General features: G+C 34.6%; 1 protein-coding gene across 25 annotated transcripts in view; it reads left to right on the forward strand.

Annotated features, from left to right (window-relative positions):
* The window catches only part of CSNK1G3 (casein kinase 1 gamma 3), a 105,359-nt gene that overhangs the window by 37,470 nt on the left and 45,052 nt on the right, over positions 1-22,837 (forward strand). For 14 of the 25 annotated variants that reach the window (XM_031666434.1, XM_031666438.1, XM_031666437.1 and 11 more), the window contains 3 exons: positions 4,913-4,953; positions 8,807-8,876; positions 14,296-14,328. In XM_031666434.1, the coding sequence (XP_031522294.1) occupies positions 4,913-4,953; positions 8,807-8,876; positions 14,296-14,328 (144 nt within the window). The remainder of the gene's footprint in view (positions 1-4,912; positions 4,954-8,806; positions 8,877-14,295; positions 14,329-22,837) is intronic. The other 11 variants (XM_021939637.2, XM_031666449.1, XM_021939647.2 and 8 more) reach the window with 1 other exon arrangement.

Consider the following 22,837-nt stretch of genomic DNA (forward strand, 5'->3'; position numbering starts at 1 on the left):
ACCAAGGCAGGAGGGTGGCTTGAGGCCAGGAGTTCAAGACCAGCCTCTGCAACATAGCGAGAGTCTATCTCTACAGAAAATAAAAAATTAGCCAGGTATGATGGTTTATGCCTATAGTCCTAGCTATTCAGGAGCCTGAGGCAGAAAGATCACTTGAGCTGAGGAGTTTAAGGTTGCAGTGAGCTATGATTGTGCCACTGCATTCTAGCCTGGGTGACAGAGTGAGGCTCTGTTTCAAAAAAAAAAAAAAAAAAGTCCATGAGATTAAAAAAAATAAGTAAACATTTAAAATAATAATTTTAAATTATATTTATTTGCTTTTAAATTTAAATATGTGTTTATCATTTTTATCTGGATTCTGTTTTTATTTTAAAATGAACAGTCAAGTGTGGTGGGGCATATCTGTAGTTCCAGTTACTGGAGTGGAGTGGCTGAGCTAGGAGGATCACTTGATTCTAGGAGGTTGAGTCTAGCATGGACAATATAGTGAGATCCTGTCTCTAAAAAAAAATAAAAATAAATAAGGATGGTGATTTGGTGTGCAGATGCTCCTTAACTTAAGATGGGTTTACATCCTGATAAACTGATGGGTTTATCAGGATGTAAACCCATCTTAAGTTGAAATATCATAAGTTGAAAATGGGCGTTTTATAGACATAATGACATTGGAAACCCCAAAACACAATATCCAGAAAATGCTGGCCACACAGTACGGTGTAGAATATTGGTTGTTTACCCTTGTGGTTGTGTGGCTGACTGAGAGCGGCAGCTCACTGCATCTGCCCAGCATAGTGAGATAGTATCCTGCTTCATATTGCTAGTTCAGGAAAAGATCAAAATTCAAAGTATGGTTTCTATTGAATACGTGTTGTTTTTACATCATTATATAAAGTTGAAATATCTCAAATTGAACCATCATAGTTGAGAACCATCTGTGTTTGTAGTTGTCTTTTATGTGTTGGTAGTAAGGTTTGCATTCTGCATTGGTAGATGTGTCTAGTTCAGGCAGTCAAACTCCTAGGAATGTTTTTGACAGGCACTGAATAAGACCAAACATAGCTAGCTAAAATATAGGGTCGTATTATATATGTATTTTTATTTTTCTGTATATTATGATGTTTTGACGTCTTAAAAAACCTTTCTGGCTGGGAAGAGATTGCCCCTCCAGAGGTTAGCCAATTCTTAGAAGTAGCCAAAAACTGAGCTGGGAGCATGCCTATGATATGCGCACTAACCAATCCCCACCCCTTTTCTATCTGGCCCATACACCTAGGAGGCAATATCCTCTACCTTATCATCCCCAGGGCCAGGTACCTGGAAGCTAGAGACCCATTCTTATAGCCCAGAAGTCACTGGAATTATTCAAACTAAGTAATCCTTAACTATTTACCCTGCCCTGCCTTGCCTTTCCCTGGGAAACCCCAGTAAATGCTTTGGCCTAGGCATTTCCCTTGCTCGTTTTTCTGCCACCTAACCAAAACCTAGCGTTTCCCCTGTGATCCTGTGTGGCATGTGATGTGACTTCCTGTCCAGAATTTGTAAGTATAATAACCTTTGTTTTCATGAGGGACTTCCCTTTGTACTCTGTGGCCACATCTGTCTATCATATAAAAGAGCACAGAAGAGAATATTATGTATTGCTTTATTAATAACCATGTCTGAAATAAGACATTGTAACTTTTGACATAATTAAGTATGCCACAGGAGCTTCCATAACATCTCTTATTTTTGTTTTTTCTTTTCTTATTCCTACATAGCTAGTAACTCCTTATTTTATTGTTTATATTTGATAATTGCTTTGTTGAAAATTCTGCAGGCCTTACAATATATTATCAAATGAATATATAGATTTGAATGGGTTCATCATTTTCATGTTTATTGATTTTTCTGCTGTTTCTAACCGAAGCTACCATAAAACTTATCTGAAAAATATAATAACTAAGGAATAGACTGTAAGACAGTAACAAAAAAATTCAGTATATAGTGGTTCCAAGCAAATGGTTTATTTTCATTTCACACCACACAGACCAGAGGGAGAAACCCCAAGGCTGTCAGGGTACCTCTGCATCCTTAATATGTGACTTCAGTCTCTGTGCACAAATTGCTTTAGCTGTTTCCATCTCCCAGCCAGCAAGAATACAGAAAAAAAGGGGCAGGAGCGTATACATTCCTTTCTGGAAGTGAGGAGGAACATACTTAATGTCCATTGATATTTAGAACTTAAGTCACATGGCCACACTAAGCTGAAAGAGAGACGGGCAGTGTAGTCTTTAGCTGGGCAGCCATTTTCAAGCTTGGGCATTCTGTAGGGGGAGAATGGCTATTGGTGGGTAAATAGTTGTTTCTGCTGTAAACATATATAGTTTTTGAAGAAAATAGTTTTTGATAATTACCACCCCAAAGCCACAAAATTGGTAAAACTATATTTTCAAGTTTAATATGGCACAATGCTTTACTGGAAATGTCTTTTAAAATTGGATTAAAGCATCACTTAACTGGCACCAGTTTACTTGGATTTTTCTTTTGATGGGATTCTCACTACATGCACATTCCTTCCCTTTTATTCACACCTTACTCACACCATCCATAAACACATACTTTGCATCATTTGTTTGTTTACGTGTATAACAAATACTGGTTAAAAGTGAGGCTGTGGCTATGCTAGGTGACAAAAATGCACTTGTATTATTGTTTAATCTTTGTTCATCATTGTGACTTCAAGTTTCAGCAAAATCTCTAGTATTCAAAAAAAGATGATCCTTTTAGGATTTAGTGCTTTCTGCTGTGACCTCAAAGGTAGACATTGGAGTACAAAAATAGTACTTTTAGAGGCATTTGGTATATTTTGATTCTTTGAGATCTGTAGTTAACCTAACTTCTTGTCCTGTGAAGTTTTTTCCTTGTGTACTTATGAATAAACATCATATACAAAATAGTTATGAAAAGATGATAATATGTTTGGGAAATACAAATTCTGTCTTGGAACTCAAAACCAGAATTGTCTTTTGTTAATGTTCTTTGACATTAAGTTCTTCATTGTGAATATCATTAAATTATTTACTGCCAAGTTTAATAGAGGAAACCTAACTTTTCATACATAATGCATTTTTGAAAATATATATGAAGGTATATCTAAATGTTGAACTAATTGACTAAAAATATGAAAATATTCTGTAATTTTTGAAAATATGTATATAAGTTCAATGAGTATATGAAAAGAGCTTAAAGTTGACCACTTTTGGAACTTCTGTTGAGTTCCATCCTTTTTGCCAACTGTATTGAGTTTATGACACCTATGTTACTTAGTGTTAATATGAATACTTCTTTTTGTCCTTTATTTTCACTCAATTTTGTACAATAAGGACAAAATTCAGAAAAGTATTATAATATTTGTATAAATAAACACTACTGTACAAAGGTGGCAACACAACTAAAGCTAAAATTTTGCCTAGAAGTTTTACTACTGTTCATCAGCTGCTGTATGGAAGGAGGTTCAGGCTATTATGCTGGAAAATCACATGTGTCAAAGTTGTTGATTGCTGCTTCTGTGTTCAGTAGCCAATGTGACCAGGGCCAGTTACTCTCACTGTTAAAAAAATACAAACCAAAAAACTGTTATTGTTCTATTTTCCTCACTATGAAAGTAATATATGCTAATTGAAAAAATACTGGAAATTCAGAAATCATGTACTGTTTTTTAATTCTTTTTAATATTCCTACACATTAATCAAATTATTTTCATATACTTAGTGCTTCCAAAATTCTCCTTAGTACTCTACTTTGACTACAGATGCTGACCGGTTGGAATTTTCTAGATTATTTTTGATTTGCCGGTGCTAAAGATTACTGTAATTCATTTGAATTCTTTACATGTTAGTGATATTAAATCTCTAGTGATATTAAATATTTTAAATATTTTATGTAATCAAATTTGTATAAAACATTATGATCCTAATTTTTATTTTTTAATTTTTTTGGTGGAGTCTCGCTTTGTTGCCCAGGCTGGAGTGCAGTGGTGCGATCTTGGCTCACTGCAACCTCCGCCTCCTGGGTTCAAGCAATTCTCCTGCCTCAACCTCCTGAGTAGCTGGGATTACAGGTGTGCGCCACCATGCCTGGCTAATTTTTGTATTTTTAGTAGAGACAGGATTTCACCATGTTGGTCAGTCTGGTCTTGAACTCCTGACTTCGTGATCCGCCTGCCTCGGCCTCCCAACGTGTTGGGATTACAGATGTGAGCCACTGCGCCAGACATGATCTTCTTATGCTCAGAAAATCCTTAATGTATGGATGTGATAAATATTCTTGTTTTTAGCTTGTATTTAACTCTTAAGATATTTGGAATTAATTTGGTTGTAAGGTGAGGCGCCAGTAACTATTTTTCTCCTCAAAGTGGTTAGTTTATCACAGCCAATTATCGAATGTTTTAAAATTTTATTTCAGATATTTTAAGTTTATTTAATATATTTACTGGATTAAATATGAGTCCTAGTAAGATTACATCTCATAATAACGATGGATTTAAAATGAAATGGTGGTTGGGAGAGGAATTTGGTATTCTTATATAGGAGTTCTGGTTTTGAAATTTTTTAAGCATGCATTTGACTATTGATTACTTTTAAATTGTATACAATATTCCAACAAAGTCAGAATTTTTCCATTTTTATAAGTGGGCTATTAGTATCTGTAGTGTTTGTATCACTTTCTAGTCTGAATCTAGGTGAAATACTAAATACATCATTGAGTTGATAATAAGTTTAAATATTTCCTTGTTAAGTTTTTTTGCCAAGTAGAAGCAAAAACCTATGCTTTAATTAAATGTATTATGTGTTTTTTTTTCAGAGTACAGTTTTATATAATGTATCTTTAAAATCAGTTACTTGCAGAATCTGATTTTTTTTTCTTTTTCAAGGGAAAAATTTATACACAAATGAATATGTGGCAATTAAGTTGGTAAGTTCCTGTTTCTTAATTTTTCTTAATTATTTCTTTGTTACTTTTTAAGTGATTAACTTACATATTTTAATTACTTTTTGTTTGCATGTCATTTGTAATTTGGATGTTTATTTGACAGTTATATGCATAGCTAATCTTTTGTTGTTAAGCTCCTAACATCATCCTGCTCTTAAAGTATATGGTAATGTGTAGGACATTTTTGTTTGTCTGTGCCACAGAAACTGAATCCCTTTACTTTGGCAGCATTATAGAACTGAATTTCTGGATCATGGCCCTATTTTTAATTTAGGGAAGGATTTTTAATTAGATAAAAATTAACAAGATTTTGCCTTCTGATTCAAACATTTTGATAAAACAAAAGTGTTCTTAGTATTCAGGATTATATTCTCTGACAACATACTTCCAGGTAGCTTCTGAAGTTTCTTTTTAAATTGTTACTTCATATATATGGCAAAGCTGGATATTGCTTGACTTTCAGGGATCCAGAAATGCTTGATGTGGTAGGTGATAGATAACAGGGAAAGCAAACTCCTGTGAAATTATTCTGAAGTCTTCAATATGCCCAGTATGACAGCTGCAAAGCAGAGAGAGATCTCTTTTGGAAAAATTGGGATCTAGGAATTATTTTTATACAACATACTTTTTCTGGTACAACTTTTCTGTCTGGTTTGCCAGCCAGGTTTCCCTGAAGTTTAGCATGGCTTGGTTTTCTCTGCCTTTCTCAACCTTGTCTGTCAATATAACCTCTGTTATTAGGGTAATGTGAAATGAATATATAAAAGAGAGACTATTAGGAGAAGAGGCAAATGGGAGGAAATAGAAAAACTCTAATATTTAATATTAAGTATCTTTTGAGTATAGATCAAGTTTTAGTGTAACAAGTGTTTATTTTCACTCAAAATAAAGATGTACAGTAGGGTTGCAGTGCCATGAAGAGAGACTGGTTGGCTGACATGTGGCTTTAGACTGGGTTTTAGCTAGATGAGTCCATCTTGGTAGTAAGATCTGGTCCTTGGCTTATGAAACAAAACCTGATAAGGTTATCTCACCAGTTGTCAGCGTTTCTTAGAGGTGGATTCACAGTAATCAATTCACACTATCAAGCTCTCAGATTCAGGAAAGAGTGAATTTCTAACTAATAATGAGGTATTTTACAGGTCTAGAAAGCCCAAATTTTTTTCTATAGGCCGATGTACATAGAAAGCCAAGTTAAAATTACAGGATCCCCTCATGAGCATAAAATCAGAACAAGAGGTTGGTGAATATTAATCACAGTGGGGAGGCCTACTGTGGGATCCGCTTGCCTCGGCCTCCCAAAGTGCTGGGATTACAGGCTTGAGCCACTGTGCCCAGCCTGGACATTGTTTGAACAGGCATTGCCGACTTTTATTTCTTTGAAATTCTTCCTTTTCTCATGTTGTAGGCCAGTGGTCCTGAACCTACAACAATCCCTTTTTTAGAGAGAAAAAGCACAATGATCAGCTTTAAATGATCGTTTAAAGCACAATGATCAGCATTACATGTAATAATTATGGTTACTCATTGTTCTTTGGGGGAACTAGGAATGGTTTTGGATCTATGTTTCTAGTATTTTGAGGTTGTAGAGTGGTATCTAGTCATGTTCACCTCAAGTGCATCCAAAATATTGGAAGGACAGAAAACTTCTCCACATATACCATTAAACGATAGTTTGTTACTTAGTTCATGATTTCCTTATATGTTTTTTCATTTGTATCTGTTATATCTATTTGTGCCAGATAACGTGATTTTGTTTAGACCTGCCATAAAAGTAATCACTTGAAAATCTTATGTCTGTATACCTCAGTGCTATCTGGCTTTTATACTTTGCTTGGTACAAATAAAGGCATAATTTGATAACCTGAGTTCGGAGAGCAGATTTCTGTGACTGCTTTCAGCTTCGTCATCTCTTATGAAGATTTTTTTCGTTTGTCTAATATTACCCTAGTTCAGATCAAAAGTTTGTTTCAAGATAATTTGTTAATATTACCTCAGCTACCATCCTTATATCTTGTTGTACATGAATAATGAAAATATCATCCTGGGGAAGGTGACTAGTGTTAAAACTTTGCTGCTTAAGTACTGGAATCTAGTTGAAATGACTCAACTAAGTGAGATTTGGGTCTCTATTTTTATCTAAGGGGTATTAGTGATTGAATAAGTTATGTATTTAATTTCATTTGTGATTGTTTACATGGACACCTTTTTATTGCATCTTAAGGTTATGTACTTCTAGGTAGTTAACTGAATAATTATAGGTAATATAGTGCTATATGTATAGAAGGCACCGTTTTAAGTACTTTATAGAAAGGTTAAGTTTTAACCCAATTTTACAGATGAGGGAACTGGAAAGTACAGAAAAGTTAAATAATTTGCTGAAAGTTACACAGTTAGAAGTAGAGGATTTAGGATTCAAACCTAGTACAATTTAGTTTCAGTGTCTATGCTCTTAACTACTGTACTATCCTGCCTCTCAAGAACTAAGCTGATTGTTTTTCTCCTGTAATAAAATTTCTAAATTTTGCAGTGGGATATTAATGTTGTTTATGTGAATTCTTTTGTTGTTGCTCATAGTTTCGTTATGATGTGTTGGTATAAAATTCTTTTTAGTTACCCTGTTTGGGATTCACATTCCTCTTGAATTGGTGGTTTGTTATCCTCATGAATTCTTGAATATTCATAGCAATAATTTATCCAATTATTGCCTCTGCTGACTTTTCTGTCTCCTTTCCTCCTGGTACTCTTATCAAATCCATACTAAACCTCACTGGATTGTCCAGGTCTCTAATCTTTTCTTCTGTTTTCCAGTATTTCTTCCTTCATGATACATTCTGTATAGTTTTTCTGTCTGCCTTACAGTTTCCAAATTCTCTCTTCTGTTATGCTAATCTGCTGGCAAAATGAGTTTTAAATTTAGTTATTGTATTCTCTTATTTTTCAAAGTTCTATTGATTCTTTTTGAAATTTTCTCTTACCTTTATACTTTTCTGTTGGTTCTTTTTAAGATTTCCTGTTACCCTGATACAGTTTTCTGTTTCTTGTATTTTCATATTTAATATTATTTCTAATGTCTAAAACCTATGTTTCCTCTGTACATGTTGTGTGTGTGTGTATGTGGTGTGTGTGTGTGTGTGTGTGTGTATGAATCTCAAAAACATTTTATGTCGAATGATAAAAGCTGAACACAACAGAAAGCATACACTGTATATCATTTAGGTGAAATCCAGCAACAGGCAAAACTAATCCAAAGGTGGTAAGTAAAAAAGGGATGATGGAAATGCTCTATAGATTGGTGTGGTGGTTATAGGGATACATGGAGTTGATATGGATTTAACACTTATGAACTGTGTGTTTTATTGCATATGAATTATACCTTAGGGAAAAAAATTTAAGACATTGTTGCTACTATCAACATTTTCATATTCCCATTTTTGTTCTTTCTTACTGTCCTATGGCTTAACTTTAATCTAGAACCTTTATGGAAGAAATATACAGTTCAGAGGTGAATTTGGGGAACCGGAGAAATAGTAAAAGGGCCATCATTTCTCTAGTGATGAATGTTCAGAACATATTTTTCTCAGGGTCAGAGTCAAACTTAAGGGATTTTTCTGCTGCCTGATCTAATGGCTACTTAGTTTATGTACATTTGTAGCATCATTTTATTTTACATTGAACAGAAAGTTGATTTTTATATGAATCTAATCTTAGACAAAGATGCCTAGTAGACTATTACGTAATATATGGCATTGACACCAAAATTTGTAACATTTGTGTTGGGGCCTAGTGCCCTTTTAATAACTTAAATGTCTTTTTTTGTTTGTTTTTCAATTAGGAGCCCATGAAATCAAGAGCACCACAGCTACATTTGGAATACAGATTCTATAAGCAGTTAGGATCTGGAGGTAAAGTCTTGTATTAATTTTTAAATTTGAAATAAAGTGGATTGTCATGACTTTTTAGTTTCAAGGAATGTTTTTTTAAGTTTGGTTAAGAAAATCACTTCATACGGCTATGTTTATTATACATTTTCTTACTATTGTCTTAGGATCCCTTTTTAATTTTATGACAAATTTGGAGCTTTTTATGTTTCTGCGGATACAAGTAGAGAACATTGTGAAAAAATTTAATTTAAGTATATAAAATGCATACTTCTTCCATATTCTTAGTCTTTTTGGCACTATTATAGCTGTTGAAATGGCTTATAATATAGTGGTAGGCTGAAAAATGGCCACATAGAAGATATCCGTATCATAATCCCTAGAACCTCTACATGTTACTGTATGAGAAAGACTTTGCAGGTATAATAAATTAAGGATTTTGAGACGGAGAGATTATTCTGGATTATCTAGTGGGCATTAAATGCAATTACAAGTCTTTGTAAGAGAGGCAGAGGGACATTTACGCATGCAGAAAAGGAGTAGGCATTGTGACTGGAGCAGAGCAGCCATAAGAGTCTGGGAGAGGCTTCTAGTACTTTTGCCTAGAGTCTCTAGAGGGAGTGTGGCCTTGCAAACACCTTGATTTTTTGGCCCAGCGAAACTGATTTCAGACTCTCACCTCCATAACTGAAAAAATAAATTTCTGTTGTTTTAAGCCACCAAATTTGTAGTAATTTGTTACAGCGACCCTAGGCAACTAATGTGGGTATGTTTTTATATAAACTCTAAATTTAAGTGAGATTATTTCATGCCACTAGAGATAATTCATGGAAAAACTTTCTATTGTATGTTACATTTTCTTTATGTTGAAAAGGTTCTCACAGCACTTTTCTGTATACTTCTATTCAATAAAGGATTTTACTTGTATAGCTTCTTGTATGATACAGGTAGGGGAATTTTGTTTCTCCAGATTTGATGAAATGGAATTTCTTCATGTATCTTTTCGTAAGCATGTTTACATTCTAGTGGATAGAGCTGTCCATTTAATACTGATACCAAATTTACATTCTGTTTTTCTAAGAGCACACTTTGCAAATGAATAGTCATTGCAGGGACAATAAGTTTTAAATTTTGTAGTAATGTGTTCATCACTACAGACTTCTTATAATATGTATTTAAGTCTGATACAGACAGGCCTCAGGGAGTTATCAGAATTATCACTGACAACTGGGATTTAAAGGCTATTGGGATAAAACTAATTATGTGTGAAACTATACATATTAGTTAAGACTAGCAAATAAGAAGTTAAGTGGGAATAAAATGAATTTATTGACTCATGTACTTGGAAATTCAAGGAAATGACTTGATATATAAGACATTGTTCTATCCAGTGCTTCAAATACTGTCATCAACATCTCAAGTCTCTATGATACGCCTTTTGAGTATGTGTAGGCTTCACTCTCTGGTTGGCCCTTCTTAAGAGATGCTGGAGGTGGCCACCAATAACCTAGGCTTAGCAATTATGAAAACATCTCTTTCCTAAAACTTTCAGCAAAAGTTGTAGGACTAAATCTTACTGCCTTATGTCATGCGTATCCCTGATTTAATTACTATGAATTTGATTGCCTCAAGTTAGATCAAATGCTTATCCGAACTTTAGGGAAATCGAGGTGTTATATAAGGGGGATTGGATGCCAGGGTGATTAAAAAAGAAACAACACACATCTATCTAGTACAGTAGTAAAACTGTCATTTGAAGGAATAGGATTGAGTGGTTTAATTAGAAATGAGTAAGTCAGTTTAGAGTTTAGCAAGTCATTGAATTGAATAACAAATGTGTACTTTTATTATTTTAACTTTTTTCTGTTTTATATTTAAAAACTATATCAGAAATAGTAAGACTAAAAAAGAAACATCTTTTAGGACTTGAATGCCATAGGACTGCAGTGTTGCACAACTGCAGGGACCACCATTTACAGGGTAGTCTCTATTTACTAAGGGTGCTATGCTCCTCTGTGCTCTATGGGTGTCATTTACATAGATTGAAATACAAATGATCTTACTGAAGGTGTGCATCATGTGGCTCTGAGCTCTGACACGTGTGGGTATTTTAGAGTATTTTGTACGAGTCGTGAATTTGAGCATGTTTTTTGTGTTTTTTTTCGGTCATTCGTGAATTTTATGAAAGCATTTTTAAGTACCTTTATGAGCTTTGTAGAACATCAAGAGTGCTTAATTGTTTTGGAAGAACTGATGACTTTTAAACAGTTTGATTTTGGAATTCATATCTGAAAAGATTATATTTTCAGACTGCTCTTAATTATAAACGGGCTATTTAGAGTAACTCAGCCTGTAATTTTCCTATGGTTTGCTGAATTTCATTTATATAGCAATTTGTTTGTTAATATTCTCTTTAAAAATAGATTTAAGTAACATCTAGCATATATAAAGAACTTCTAAAACTCACCAACAAAAATAGACAAATAAAGGACAAATAAATTCCGCTTACATGAGGCACCTAGAATAGTCAAATTCATAGAGGCAGAAAGTAGAATGGTGTTTTCTGGGGGCTTGGGGAGAGGGCAGAAATGGGGAATTATTGTTCACTGGGTAAGAGTTTCAATATGGGATGATGAACACATTTTGGAGATGGATGGATAGTGGTGATGGTTGTATAATAATGTAAATGTACTTAATACCACTGAACTGTACACTTAAAGATGGTTTAAATGATAAGTTCTATGTGTATTTTACCACAAAGAAATTGAAAATGGATTTATTTAGAATTATTTAGTGAGGTATCTGTGAAAAAATACACAATTTGGTTTTGCCTGTTTGGGTTTTGGTCCTCCTGTAAATCCATGCTTCTTTCTTTCTCTTTATGTAGCTTCTCTGATAATATCTCTCTTTACATTATTTAGCTTTGCATAGGATTAGAATATTGTTTTATACCATTATCACTCTCTGTGATAGCAAAAATTTAATATATTGAATAGTCTTGTTTTGTCACATCTACTCAGTATTCATTGAGTCAAATGAAGACCTAGATTTGGGAGTCATCAGCACATAGATGGTTTTTAAAGCTAAAGAAATGGATGAGATCTCCCTGAGGAGAGTATAGAGGTTGACAAGAAAAGAATAGCAAGAACAAAGTTGTGTGGACCACTCCATTGGTTATAAATAGATTTGACTCTTAATAACAAAAATTGTGGCTGCCGTAGCTTAAACAAGTAAAGGTATGTAATGTGACACAAATGAGTTCAGAGGTGGGCAATTGTAGGGTTGGTACAGCTGCTCAAAAGTAAGGAACCAGGCTCCTAACCTTAGTGTGTGGCTTCATCCTGCAATCCTGGATTTTTTTAACAGTAGGGAAGGAGGAAGAAATGAAGTTACTATTTGTGTAAAGATAACTTCCAGTTCTTTATCTCCTGCTTCCATTCTTTAAGTCTAGCTGTATATGAATATCCCTACTGAAATCAGAAATTCATATAGCTGGAATGAGTTCTCTACCTTCTTTTGCCCTTATTTTCTCAACAATTTCTCTCTCTCTTAAAAGACCTTCCTGCTTGGTCTTTTGGATTACCTGGTTCCATTAGTTCCACATCTGTTCAAGCTGAAATGTTAGCCTCCTCTGATTTTGGTGTATTGGTGTAGTAAAGTTCTGTCAATTTTGTCTCTTAAAATCTCTCTTGACTTCGTTCTCTTCCAGTCCCCATTGTCACTTTTCTTCGAATTGGGCTTCCTCTTGAATATCTCAACACCCTTTTTACCTCTACCTGCACATAGGGGCACATCATTTGGTATAAAGTCCGAATTTCTTTCTCTTTCTACTGACCTACTTTTCAGTTGCACTACACTTACTATTCCTTGAGTAGATCTTACTATTTTCACATGTCTGTATTCTTTCTGGAATATCTTTCTTTTCTAATTAATTGCTCTTTTCTTTAAGCCTTAGCTAAATGTCACCTGCTTAGCAATGCGTTTTCTGACATCTTTTCTTCTCCAGAAAAGCGTCTTATTTGATCTGATATTATTTTGAATATGAAAACCTTTGAAACCTTTATTTTTCTTTTATCATATGGTAATTATTATTTGTCTATGTCTTCTCCACTGAGTTTTGAACTCTTTGAGGGCAGTGATAATGATATGTTCATCTTTTTCTTCTTGGTAGCAGAATGATTGGCAGTTGTAGGTTCTTGGTAAATGGTTGAAAGAATAAATTCTTAAATAACAGTAATAGACTGTTTTCTTTCATTAGATGTGAAGTTGGGATATATAATCTTCAAATTTCCTATAGTTTTCTAACTTCTGTGATCCTGTGATATTTTAATATTACACAAAATCATTGTATTATTAATTTTGAGTTTATTCTATTTCTGGACAAATAATACAATTTCAAATTTTTAAATTTTTAAAATTTCATTTGTGTTATCCTATGATTAGGTAAATTTATTTTCTCATTTTAGACAACTAGAGATCAAAGGAAAAAATTATTGATGAGAATTTTCTAATTAATGGAAGTGGTAACCAAGGAGATATGCAGAAATTTTTATATTAAAACTTACTGAACTGTACAACTCAGCCATCTAAAATTAATCACTTGAGAAGGGTGGGCTTTAATTATTAGAATTAACTCAGTTTCTTCATTTACTTGAAAATAAAGTATATTTGAATTGTTGATATTTCATGAAAATGCATAGAACATATTTGAAATTTATGGGAAAATTGTTTTTGAAGATCTGTGATTCTGAGTAACACTTCTTAATTTTTTTTGACATTAGTTTAAATAGGCTACATTAGGAGAAACTGCAATTAATGTATTCCTTGGAACATCTTAATTAGCTGATATTTTTAATCATAGGAAATAAAACCTTTTTTCTGTCATAAATTACTACTTATCAGGGGAAGTTAATGAACTTTTTCTCTGTCATAAATTACTATTCTTGGCAAATCTCTAACTATGGAAATGATATTAAAAATACTGTTTGACACCATGCATATGTTAAATCATCATTTCTCAAGTGGCTTGACTTGTTGAGATTCCTTGTACTATGTAGTTCTAAGCAATAATTTGATGGTAGCCACAGGTGCTGTTACTAAAATTGTAACTCTTTATAAAAATGTTGCCTTTTGAAAGGTGTTTGAAAAGCCCCCTCGTTCTTCTTTATGCTGATCCTTCTGCCTTCTTGATTTGTGCCTTGTTATAAAGTCTGGATTTATGTACTCCCTACATTTTTTACTCTGGTTTATAGATACCTACATTTTCACTTTCAAGACAATTTAGTTCCATCTGCTGGTTAAATGAACGTTGGTGATTTTGTAATGCATGGAAATTTTATTGTACTGTTCACTTTTGAGAAGTATTATGGGTAATAGTATAAACTTTGTTAAAAGTTGTGGGTGTAAACCATTCAGTAGTATCTAAAACTGATTTAATTCACAGTTACCAGATCAAGTTTCTCAGACCATGTTTTAGGTAAGACATTCAAAAAATTCTGCTTTATGTATATTATAAGCTGTTGTTTGGTAAAATTGAAAAGAAGTACTGTAAAAAGCATGAATGTTCAGTGAATAAATACTTAGAATATTACTATATTTTGATATTAACAAAAATAATGAAAATATGATATGAGTGGGTTAGTCAGTAGTGTAAACTTAATCTTAGCCCAGATAACCAACAGTTTATGTAGCATATTCTTAGAATTCCTTTTTCTATCATAGCTAAATTGCTTTTAGAAGAAGTCTTTAAAAATATGTAATACTTCTGATTCTTTAAAGAGGTCTCTCTGTATGGAAATTTCTACAGGTTTTGCATTGCTAAACATTTATTTATATGTGAATATATACTTACGTTGGTACTACTATCATAGTAGATGGAAGTGTACATTTTTTTTCTGTTAAAGTTGTAGTTTATGGAGAATGGGTACATTTGAAGAATGTTATGCATTATCAGTAAGAAAGAGGTGTTACCTGATAGTGGTTTTAGTTTGGTTTATATGGTGCAGGTGTTACTGTGGTTGTGTGTGGTGTGAATACTATAGTATTTTCAGTGATTAAGCACATAGGAATCTTAAACAAAAAGCAAACCATACTTTTGAATAGGGTATTACTAAATATACATAATTTTTGTAATTCCTCCTGCAGTAGCAAAAAGATAGAAAGTATAAAACCATGAAAAATTACGAAAATTTCATATTTAGTTTTGCTTTAAGTGTTATATAACACATTGTAAGAATAAAAGATTTGTAAGCTTGTAGCTTAGGGACTGGCGGGGGGAAGAATCATAGAGTCCATTTTTTCCTTAAATTTTGTAGGCCCAAATTGGATAACAACTTAAATTCTTTTCAGTTTTTGCAACGGATAAATTTTTGTTTGTCGGTGATGTTATTTTTTTAATGTTGTTTGAATGTTAGAATATTTTCTACATGTGTAAATTAAATCATCACAGAAAGGACTGTTGCTCTTTTTTACAGTGGGCTACCTTGATTCCTTTTATTTGGGGTTAACTGATAGAATTTTACTACTACAGGCAGATATTGTGGTCTTTTAATGGAAGGACTGTTACCAAGTCTATAACTCAGTACACCTGTTGGTTCATAGTAGCGCTTACTATTCAGCTAAGACAGCACTTCTTAAACTTCCAGGTCTTGGGATTCTTTTATGCTCTTACCCTTTTTGAGTATGTCAGAGCACTTTTGTTGTTGTGGGTCTTAGCTATTGATATTTACCATATTAGAAATTAACACAGAAATATAAAAATGTTGCTATATTTGTTTAAAATAAAAATAATAATTGAGACATTTTAAAATCAAGGCAATTTTGTTGATATACTTTCCAAAATAAAAACAGTGAGAAAAGTAACATCGTTTTACAGATTTTGCAAATCTCTTTTAATGTCTGGCTTAATAGTAAACAGCTAGATTCCCATATCTTCTGCATTTAGTATATTGTGATAACACAAGTCCCATAGTCTCTGGAAAGAGAGTGAAAAAAAATATTTGTGTTATTACAAAATAATTCTGATATTTCTGACTTCCTGCAAGGGTCTCACGGACCACCCCTGTCCTCAGGAGCTTCAGGCCACATGTTGAAAACTGTTGACCTAGGAGTATAAGCATTTGTGCTAAAGGTTAAGAATGCCTTAATGCAAAATTACCTTAAAAAAAGATAGGGTAATACTGTGTGATAATTCTGTACTTAGCATTTCTAGCCACGATTTAGGTTTTCTTAATCAGAGCTGTTTAAATTAAATCAGGAAGTTTAAATTTCCTAATAAGTTTGTTAGTACTTTTGTTCTAATTCTTCCTATTTGTGTTAGGCTGTTCTTGTGTTGCTATAAAGAAATGCTGGAGTCTGGGTAATTTATAAGAAAAGAGGTTTAATTGGCTTATGGTTCTGTAGGCTGTATAGGAAGCATGGTGCCAGGCATCTGTTCAGGTAAGGCCTCAGGAAGCTTACAGTCATGGCAGAAGGCAAAGGGGAAGCCAGCTTATCACGTGGAGAGAGTGGGAGCAAGACAGAGAGAGAGAAAGTAAGGGTTAGGTACCACACACTTTTAAACCAAATCTCATAAGAACTCACAATCATGAGAACAGCACAAACCCATGAGGGATCTGCCCCACTAACCCAGTTAACTCCCATCAGGCCGCACCTTTAACTCTGAGGGTTATAACTCAACGTAAGATTTAGAGGGTACAACATCCAAACTGTATCAGTATTTTACATTTTACATGAAGAATTCTAGACCTGAAAATGGATCATGATACTACTGTGAAATGGATCATGATATTATTTCCTTAATGGTCTACTTAACTTACCTGTTAGGAGCTGAAGTATTTAAAAACTTGACACAAAGTACCAAGCAGTCTTTAATAGTTCCTATGTATTACTGTTGTGTGACTTAATTTTGTTTTGTCACTTAAAAGGAACACTAACATATTAAATGAGATATTTAATGAAGTGAATTTTTGGGGAGTGAGGGTGAGATTATATTTTCAGATATGTGAATTTTGTATTCATACTCCTTGAACTTTTGGGAAAAATAAACTTCTCTTGAAAAGTAAAGATACGGCCGGGCGCGGTGGCTCAAGCCTGTAATCCCAGCACTTTGGGAGGCCGAGACGGGCGGATCACGAGGTCAGGAGATCGAGACCATCCTGGCTAACACGGTGAAACCCCGTCTCTACTAAAAATTACAAAAAACTAGCCAGGCGAGGTGGCGGGTGCCTGTAGTCCCAGCTACTCGGGAGGCTGAGGCAGGAGAATGGCGTGAACCCGGGAGGCAGAGCTTGCAGTGAGCCGAGGTCCGGCCACTGCACTCCAGCCTGGGTGACAGAGCAAGACTCCGTCTCAAAAAAAAAAAAAAAAAAAAAAAAAAAGAAAAGTAAAGATACTGGAAATTATCAGACCTAACTTTCATGAATTCACAGCGGATAGCTTTTTATATTAGTCTGAAATAAAAATAATTTTAGAACCACTGGAATGGGTGGAGTAAGATTTTATAATTGAAAATTCGCTAGGTATAAGAACAAACCTTCTTTCTGAGCCTCTCGTGCCCTCTTTTTCCTTACCTCTCTCATTTCTAAAAAATCTCTACCTTGTGATACAACCTACCATTTACGTTGCCGTGGTGGTTTTGGTTTGTTTTTGCTTAGGGTGTACCCTGCCTCAACCTCTATTTGTTAGTTGCAGTTCTTCTTAACTCTTAACAATTTAAGTTGTTTGCTCAGTGATTAAAAAAAAAAAAACTGTCCAGACTTGTTCTGGGAAATAAAATTATAGTTTGATGTAAATATCATTTTAAGTCTTTCTTTGTGGTCCTAGAAAAAAGAAAGCATTTTTTTTTCCTGATTGCAAAAATAGCATACATTCATAATAAAAATTAGGAAAAGTTTTTTTTTAAAAAAGTGAAAGTAGAAATCACCAGTGCTTCCAGTAATCTGTTAGCTTTCTGCTTTTTTCTTGTATTATCTTTTCTATTCATATGTATGTTTAATGACTGTATTAGTCCGTTTTCTTGCTGCTGATAAAGACATACCCAAGATGGGGCAATTTACAAAAGAAAGAGGTTTATTAGACTTACAGTTCCATGTGGCTGGGGAGGCCTCACAATCATGGCGGAAGGTGAAAGGCACATCTCACTGGCAGACAAGAGCTTGTGCAGGCAAACTCCCGTTTTTAAAGCCTTCAGATCTTGTGAGACTCATTCACTATTACAAGACCGGTACAGGAAAGACCGAATCCCATAATTCAGTCACCTCCCACTGGGTTCCCACAACATGTGGAATTGTGGGAGTTACGATTCCAGATGAGACTTGGGTGGGGTCACAGCCAACCATATCAATGACTCATTAGAAATATTTTAAGGCCAGGCATGGTGACTCACGCCTGTAATCCCAGCACTTTGGGAGGCCGAGGTGGGTGGATCACTTGAGGTTTGGAGTTTGAGACCATCCTGGCCAACATAGGGAAACCCTGTCTCTACTAAAAATACAGTAAAAATATTAGCTGGGCGTGGTGGCAGGTGCTTACAATCCCAGCTATTTTTGGGAGGCTGAGGCAGGAGAATCCCTTGAACTGGGAAGCGGAGGTTGTGGTGAGCTGAGATTGCACCACTGTATTCCAGTCTGGGCAATACAGTGAGACTCCATTTAAAAAAAATTTTTTTTTAAAGTAATACATGGTTTAAAACAACAAAAATTTTAATCAGTATTATAAGAAGTAATAAAAGTTTGTCTTTTACAGTTATCTCCAAAGATAGTTGAAGGCTGTATTATATTCCATAGAATGGGTATGACATATTAGGTTGGTGCAAACATAATTGCAGTTTCGGGCTAAGAATTTTAAGTCATTATGACTGGTCTCAAGCACATCTTTATTAATCAAAATAGGAACCATTACAGTCAACACATTTTTTGCCAACAAGAAATAAGTTTGTTTGTTCATGTAGCGTAAAAATCGGTGCTTTGGGATTTGATGAACTCTTAGAAAGCATTTTTACTGCATCTTGCTGGTTGTGGAAACGTTTTCCCTGCAAAAAGTTGTCAAGATGCTTGAAGAAGTAGTAGTTGGTTGGCGAGAGGTCAGGTGAATATGGCAGTTGAGGCAATACTTCATAGCCCATTGAAGCATTTGTTGTGCAGTATGTGGTTGGTGTTGTGATGGAGAAGAATTGCGTCCTTTCTGTTGTCCAATGCCAGCTGCAGGCATTGCAGTTTTCGGTGCATCTCATTGATTTGCTGAGCATACTTCTCAGATGTAATGGTTTCGCTGGGATTCAGAAAGCTGTAGTGGATCAGTCCAGCAGCCGACCACCAAACGCGACTATGACCTTTTTTCGGTGCAAGTTTGGCTCTGGGAAGTGCTTTGGAGCTTCTTCTCGGTCCATCCACTGGGCTGGTTGTCACTGGTTGTCATATAAAATCCATTCTTTGTCTCACGTCACAATACGATTGAGAAATGGTTCATTGTTGTGTGAAGTAAGAGAAGATGACACTTCAAAATGATGTTTTCAAAAAAAATTTTTACTCAGCTCATGAGGCACCCACTAATTGAGCTTTTTCACCTTTCCAACTTGCTTCAAATGCTGAACAACCATAGAAAGGTCGACAATGAGTTCTTTGGCAACTTCTTATATAGTTGTAAGAGGATCAGTTTTGATGATTGCCCTCAGTTGGTCATTGTCAGCTTCTGATGGCCAACCACTATGCTCCTCATCTTCAAGGCTCTTGTCTCCTTTGTAAAACTTCTTGAACCATCACTATACTGTATGTTTGTTAGCAGTTCGTGGGGCAAATGCATTGTTGATGTTGCATGTTGTTTCCACTGCCTTACAACCCATTTTTGAACTCAAATAAGAAAATCACTCAAATTTTATTTTTGTCTAACATTTCCATAGTCTAAAATAAATTTTAAGCAAACAACAAGTAATGTCATTAGCAAAAATAATAAAATGAGAAACACGCATTAAAATGATGTCTTATATTAATTTAATAATGTATTTCAATATCAAATGGCAAATTCCAACAATGTAAAAACTGCAATTACATTTGCACCAAGCTAATACTTTGTTTAATTAGCATAGAATTGGTGGATTTTTAGGTAGCTGCCAATTCTTTTTGTAACTGTAACAAACAGTGAAGCTTGAACATCATTATATGCATACTTATGCTTACTTTGAAAAGGATAGGGTAATTTTCCGCCAAAAGCAAAAGGATAGGGTAATTTACCTCCAAAAATGTACTACTTTCTCTTCTCATCAATGTTTTAACCCACAGCTGTCAGTCTTGACTAATTAATTTTTAAATTATGAATATGCCTTTGAAACTAAACCAAAATTTGACAAGTAGTCATTTCTTAAAGGTCAGTTACAATGTAGAGTATAGAAATCATACCAAAAAACCTTTTCTGCTCTCATTCATTAAAATCCATTGTAGTTTGAATGAACCATTTACCCACGTGTGATTTTGTAACTACATGCATTATCTTTTGGAGGACACTGGTTCATTGAGTTATGCATGTATTTCAAATACTAACACATTTCACTACCCAACATTAAATCATAATAGCTAATATCACCATAGTTCCATCAGAACAAGTTTTTAAGTATTGGAAAACTGTCAAGGTCATCATAACATATAAAAATTTTTACAAAATTCGAATTGCTTGAAAGCTTTAATTTTATTATTGGTAATAAATGTCAGGTTTTCTTGAAGTAAGAGTCTCTTCATTCATTCTTGAGAATGCTTTTTATTTATTTATTTTGCTTCATTGTACTCTTGAATAGCAAAGTTAAAAGTGAATGTTCTTGATTTGCTCTCAGTTGTTAATGGAAAGCATTCTGTCTTTCACCATTAAATGTGGTGTTAGCTGGTAGTTTTTCCTGTATTCCCTTTATCAGATTTAGAAACCTTCTATTCCAAATTTTTGAGTATTATATCAAATGCTTTCTTAGCACCCATTAAGATGGTCTTATGGTTTTTGCCATTTCTTCTGTTATTATCGTGAATTATATTGGTGGTTTTTTAAATATTAACCCAACTTTGTATTCCTGGATTAAAGCATTCTTAGCATGGTCTCTCATTCACTTACATATCTGTAATGCCCAACCCAGTCCCATAAAGTTATAGTATATGTTCAGTAAGTATTTGTTCAATTAATTAAGACAGTGAAATTCCTTAAATGGTTTTCCTGTTTTGGAAACTTGAAAACTTTTGAAAAAAACAGTCATTTTATAAACCAAAATACACTGCTGTCTGTCGTACTCAGAAGTCATTTCTCAACAACGTTAACTATTGGGAATATAGATGGTGATTCAGAAGGAAGTAGAGAACCTTTTGACAGTCCTTTTTTTTTTTCTTTTTGAGATGGAGTCTTGCTGTGTCAGCCAGGCTGGAGTGCAGTGGAGCAATCTTGACTCATTGCAACCTCCACCTCCTGGGTTCAAGCAGTTCTCCTGCCTCAGCCTCCCAAGTAGCTGGCATTACAGACGCACGCCACCATGCCCCCCGGCCGTTTTGTATTTTTAGTAGAGACGGGGTTTCACCACGTGGGCCAGGCTGGTTTCAAACTTCTGACCTCAAATGATCTACCCACCTCAGCCTCCCAAAGTGCTGGGATTACAGGCATGAGCCACCGCGCTCAGCCGACAGTCCTTTCATTGAAGAAGTTCAAAACCTTTTTATTTTTACATTTTGTATATAGTTCTACCAAGTTTTGATCTAGTTTCCATGCACCCTGCATATCAGAAGTAACAAACTGGAGTGGAATAAGTTATTAGACATTGTTAAATTGAGAGGATGTAAATTAATAACTTTCAGTGGCAGAGAGGGGGAAAAAGCATTATGGAAAGAATTTTAAAAGCTTAGTAGCTGAGAGCCGTTTGTAAATCTTAATTGCATCTCCAGCCTCTTAATGTATATAACATTGTAAAAGCAGGATTTTAGAGTTGGAATAAACTTAACAAGCCTCTCATTCCCTGTTTCTGAACCTTTTCTCTGCCTTTACACATGTGAGGGGTAGATATGACAAATACATATAAGAGTGGCTGTGGTAGGAGTGGCTTTGATTCCTAGTAGCAGGAGGAGATGGGACAAGCATGTGTGATGTGTGTGTGTTTGCAGGGGGTCCTGATATATACATATTGGGGTGTATCAGAATCTCCGTTTCTGGGGAGGGCACCATGTATGCAGTTTGAATTTGTATCCATTCCTGCTATGATTACACTATCTCTTTTTTTTTTTTTTTTTGAGAAAGAATCTTGCTCTGTCACCCAGGCTGGAGTGCAGTGGCGTGATCTTGGCTCACTGCAACCTCCACCTCCTGGGTTCAAGCGATCCTCCTGCTTCAGCCTCCCGAGAAGCTGGGACTTCAGTGATTACACTAGCTTACATTCCCACCTGTAGATGTTCTGCTGCCTCACTCATATTCATATCCAAGAAATACTTGTCTTATCCAAATCACTAATATTATTATAGATTAGTAAACTGAGGCCCACTTGAGAGACTGAATGACAAGCTAGCCACACAGCTGATGAATATTAGGTTAGACACTAAGAATGTAGTTGTCTTGATTTTTAGTTCATTGTTTTCTGTCCTGCAATAATTTATATTCAAAATAATAGGGTAAATAATAAGAATGTTATATTTAAAAAAACTTTTTATTAAAAAGAATGAGAAGTTTTCATTAGATTTGTTTTCTCTTTCAATATATTGAAAAAAATCACTTGGAAGTAAAACTGAGACTTTTTTTCATGCTAATAGATAAATGCAGTGTTAAGTTTCAAACTAAATAATAGAGAGGGAGGCTGTCTAAAAGAAAATGATAGTTATTTAGGAGTGGGCATTACAGTGGGAATATACGTGAGTATATTCAGGGAGGTAAAGGAAGACAAAAATTTTTAAAGGAAAAATGAGGAGGGTCACGTAAGTTGTTTTGAGAGATTATCCTTGGCTACAAGGATCATTAACAAGAATGGCATCAGTCCA

This window comes from Papio anubis, chromosome 5, assembly GCF_008728515.1.
Source record: "Papio anubis isolate 15944 chromosome 5, Panubis1.0, whole genome shotgun sequence".
Taxonomy (NCBI): domain Eukaryota; kingdom Metazoa; phylum Chordata; class Mammalia; order Primates; family Cercopithecidae; genus Papio; species Papio anubis.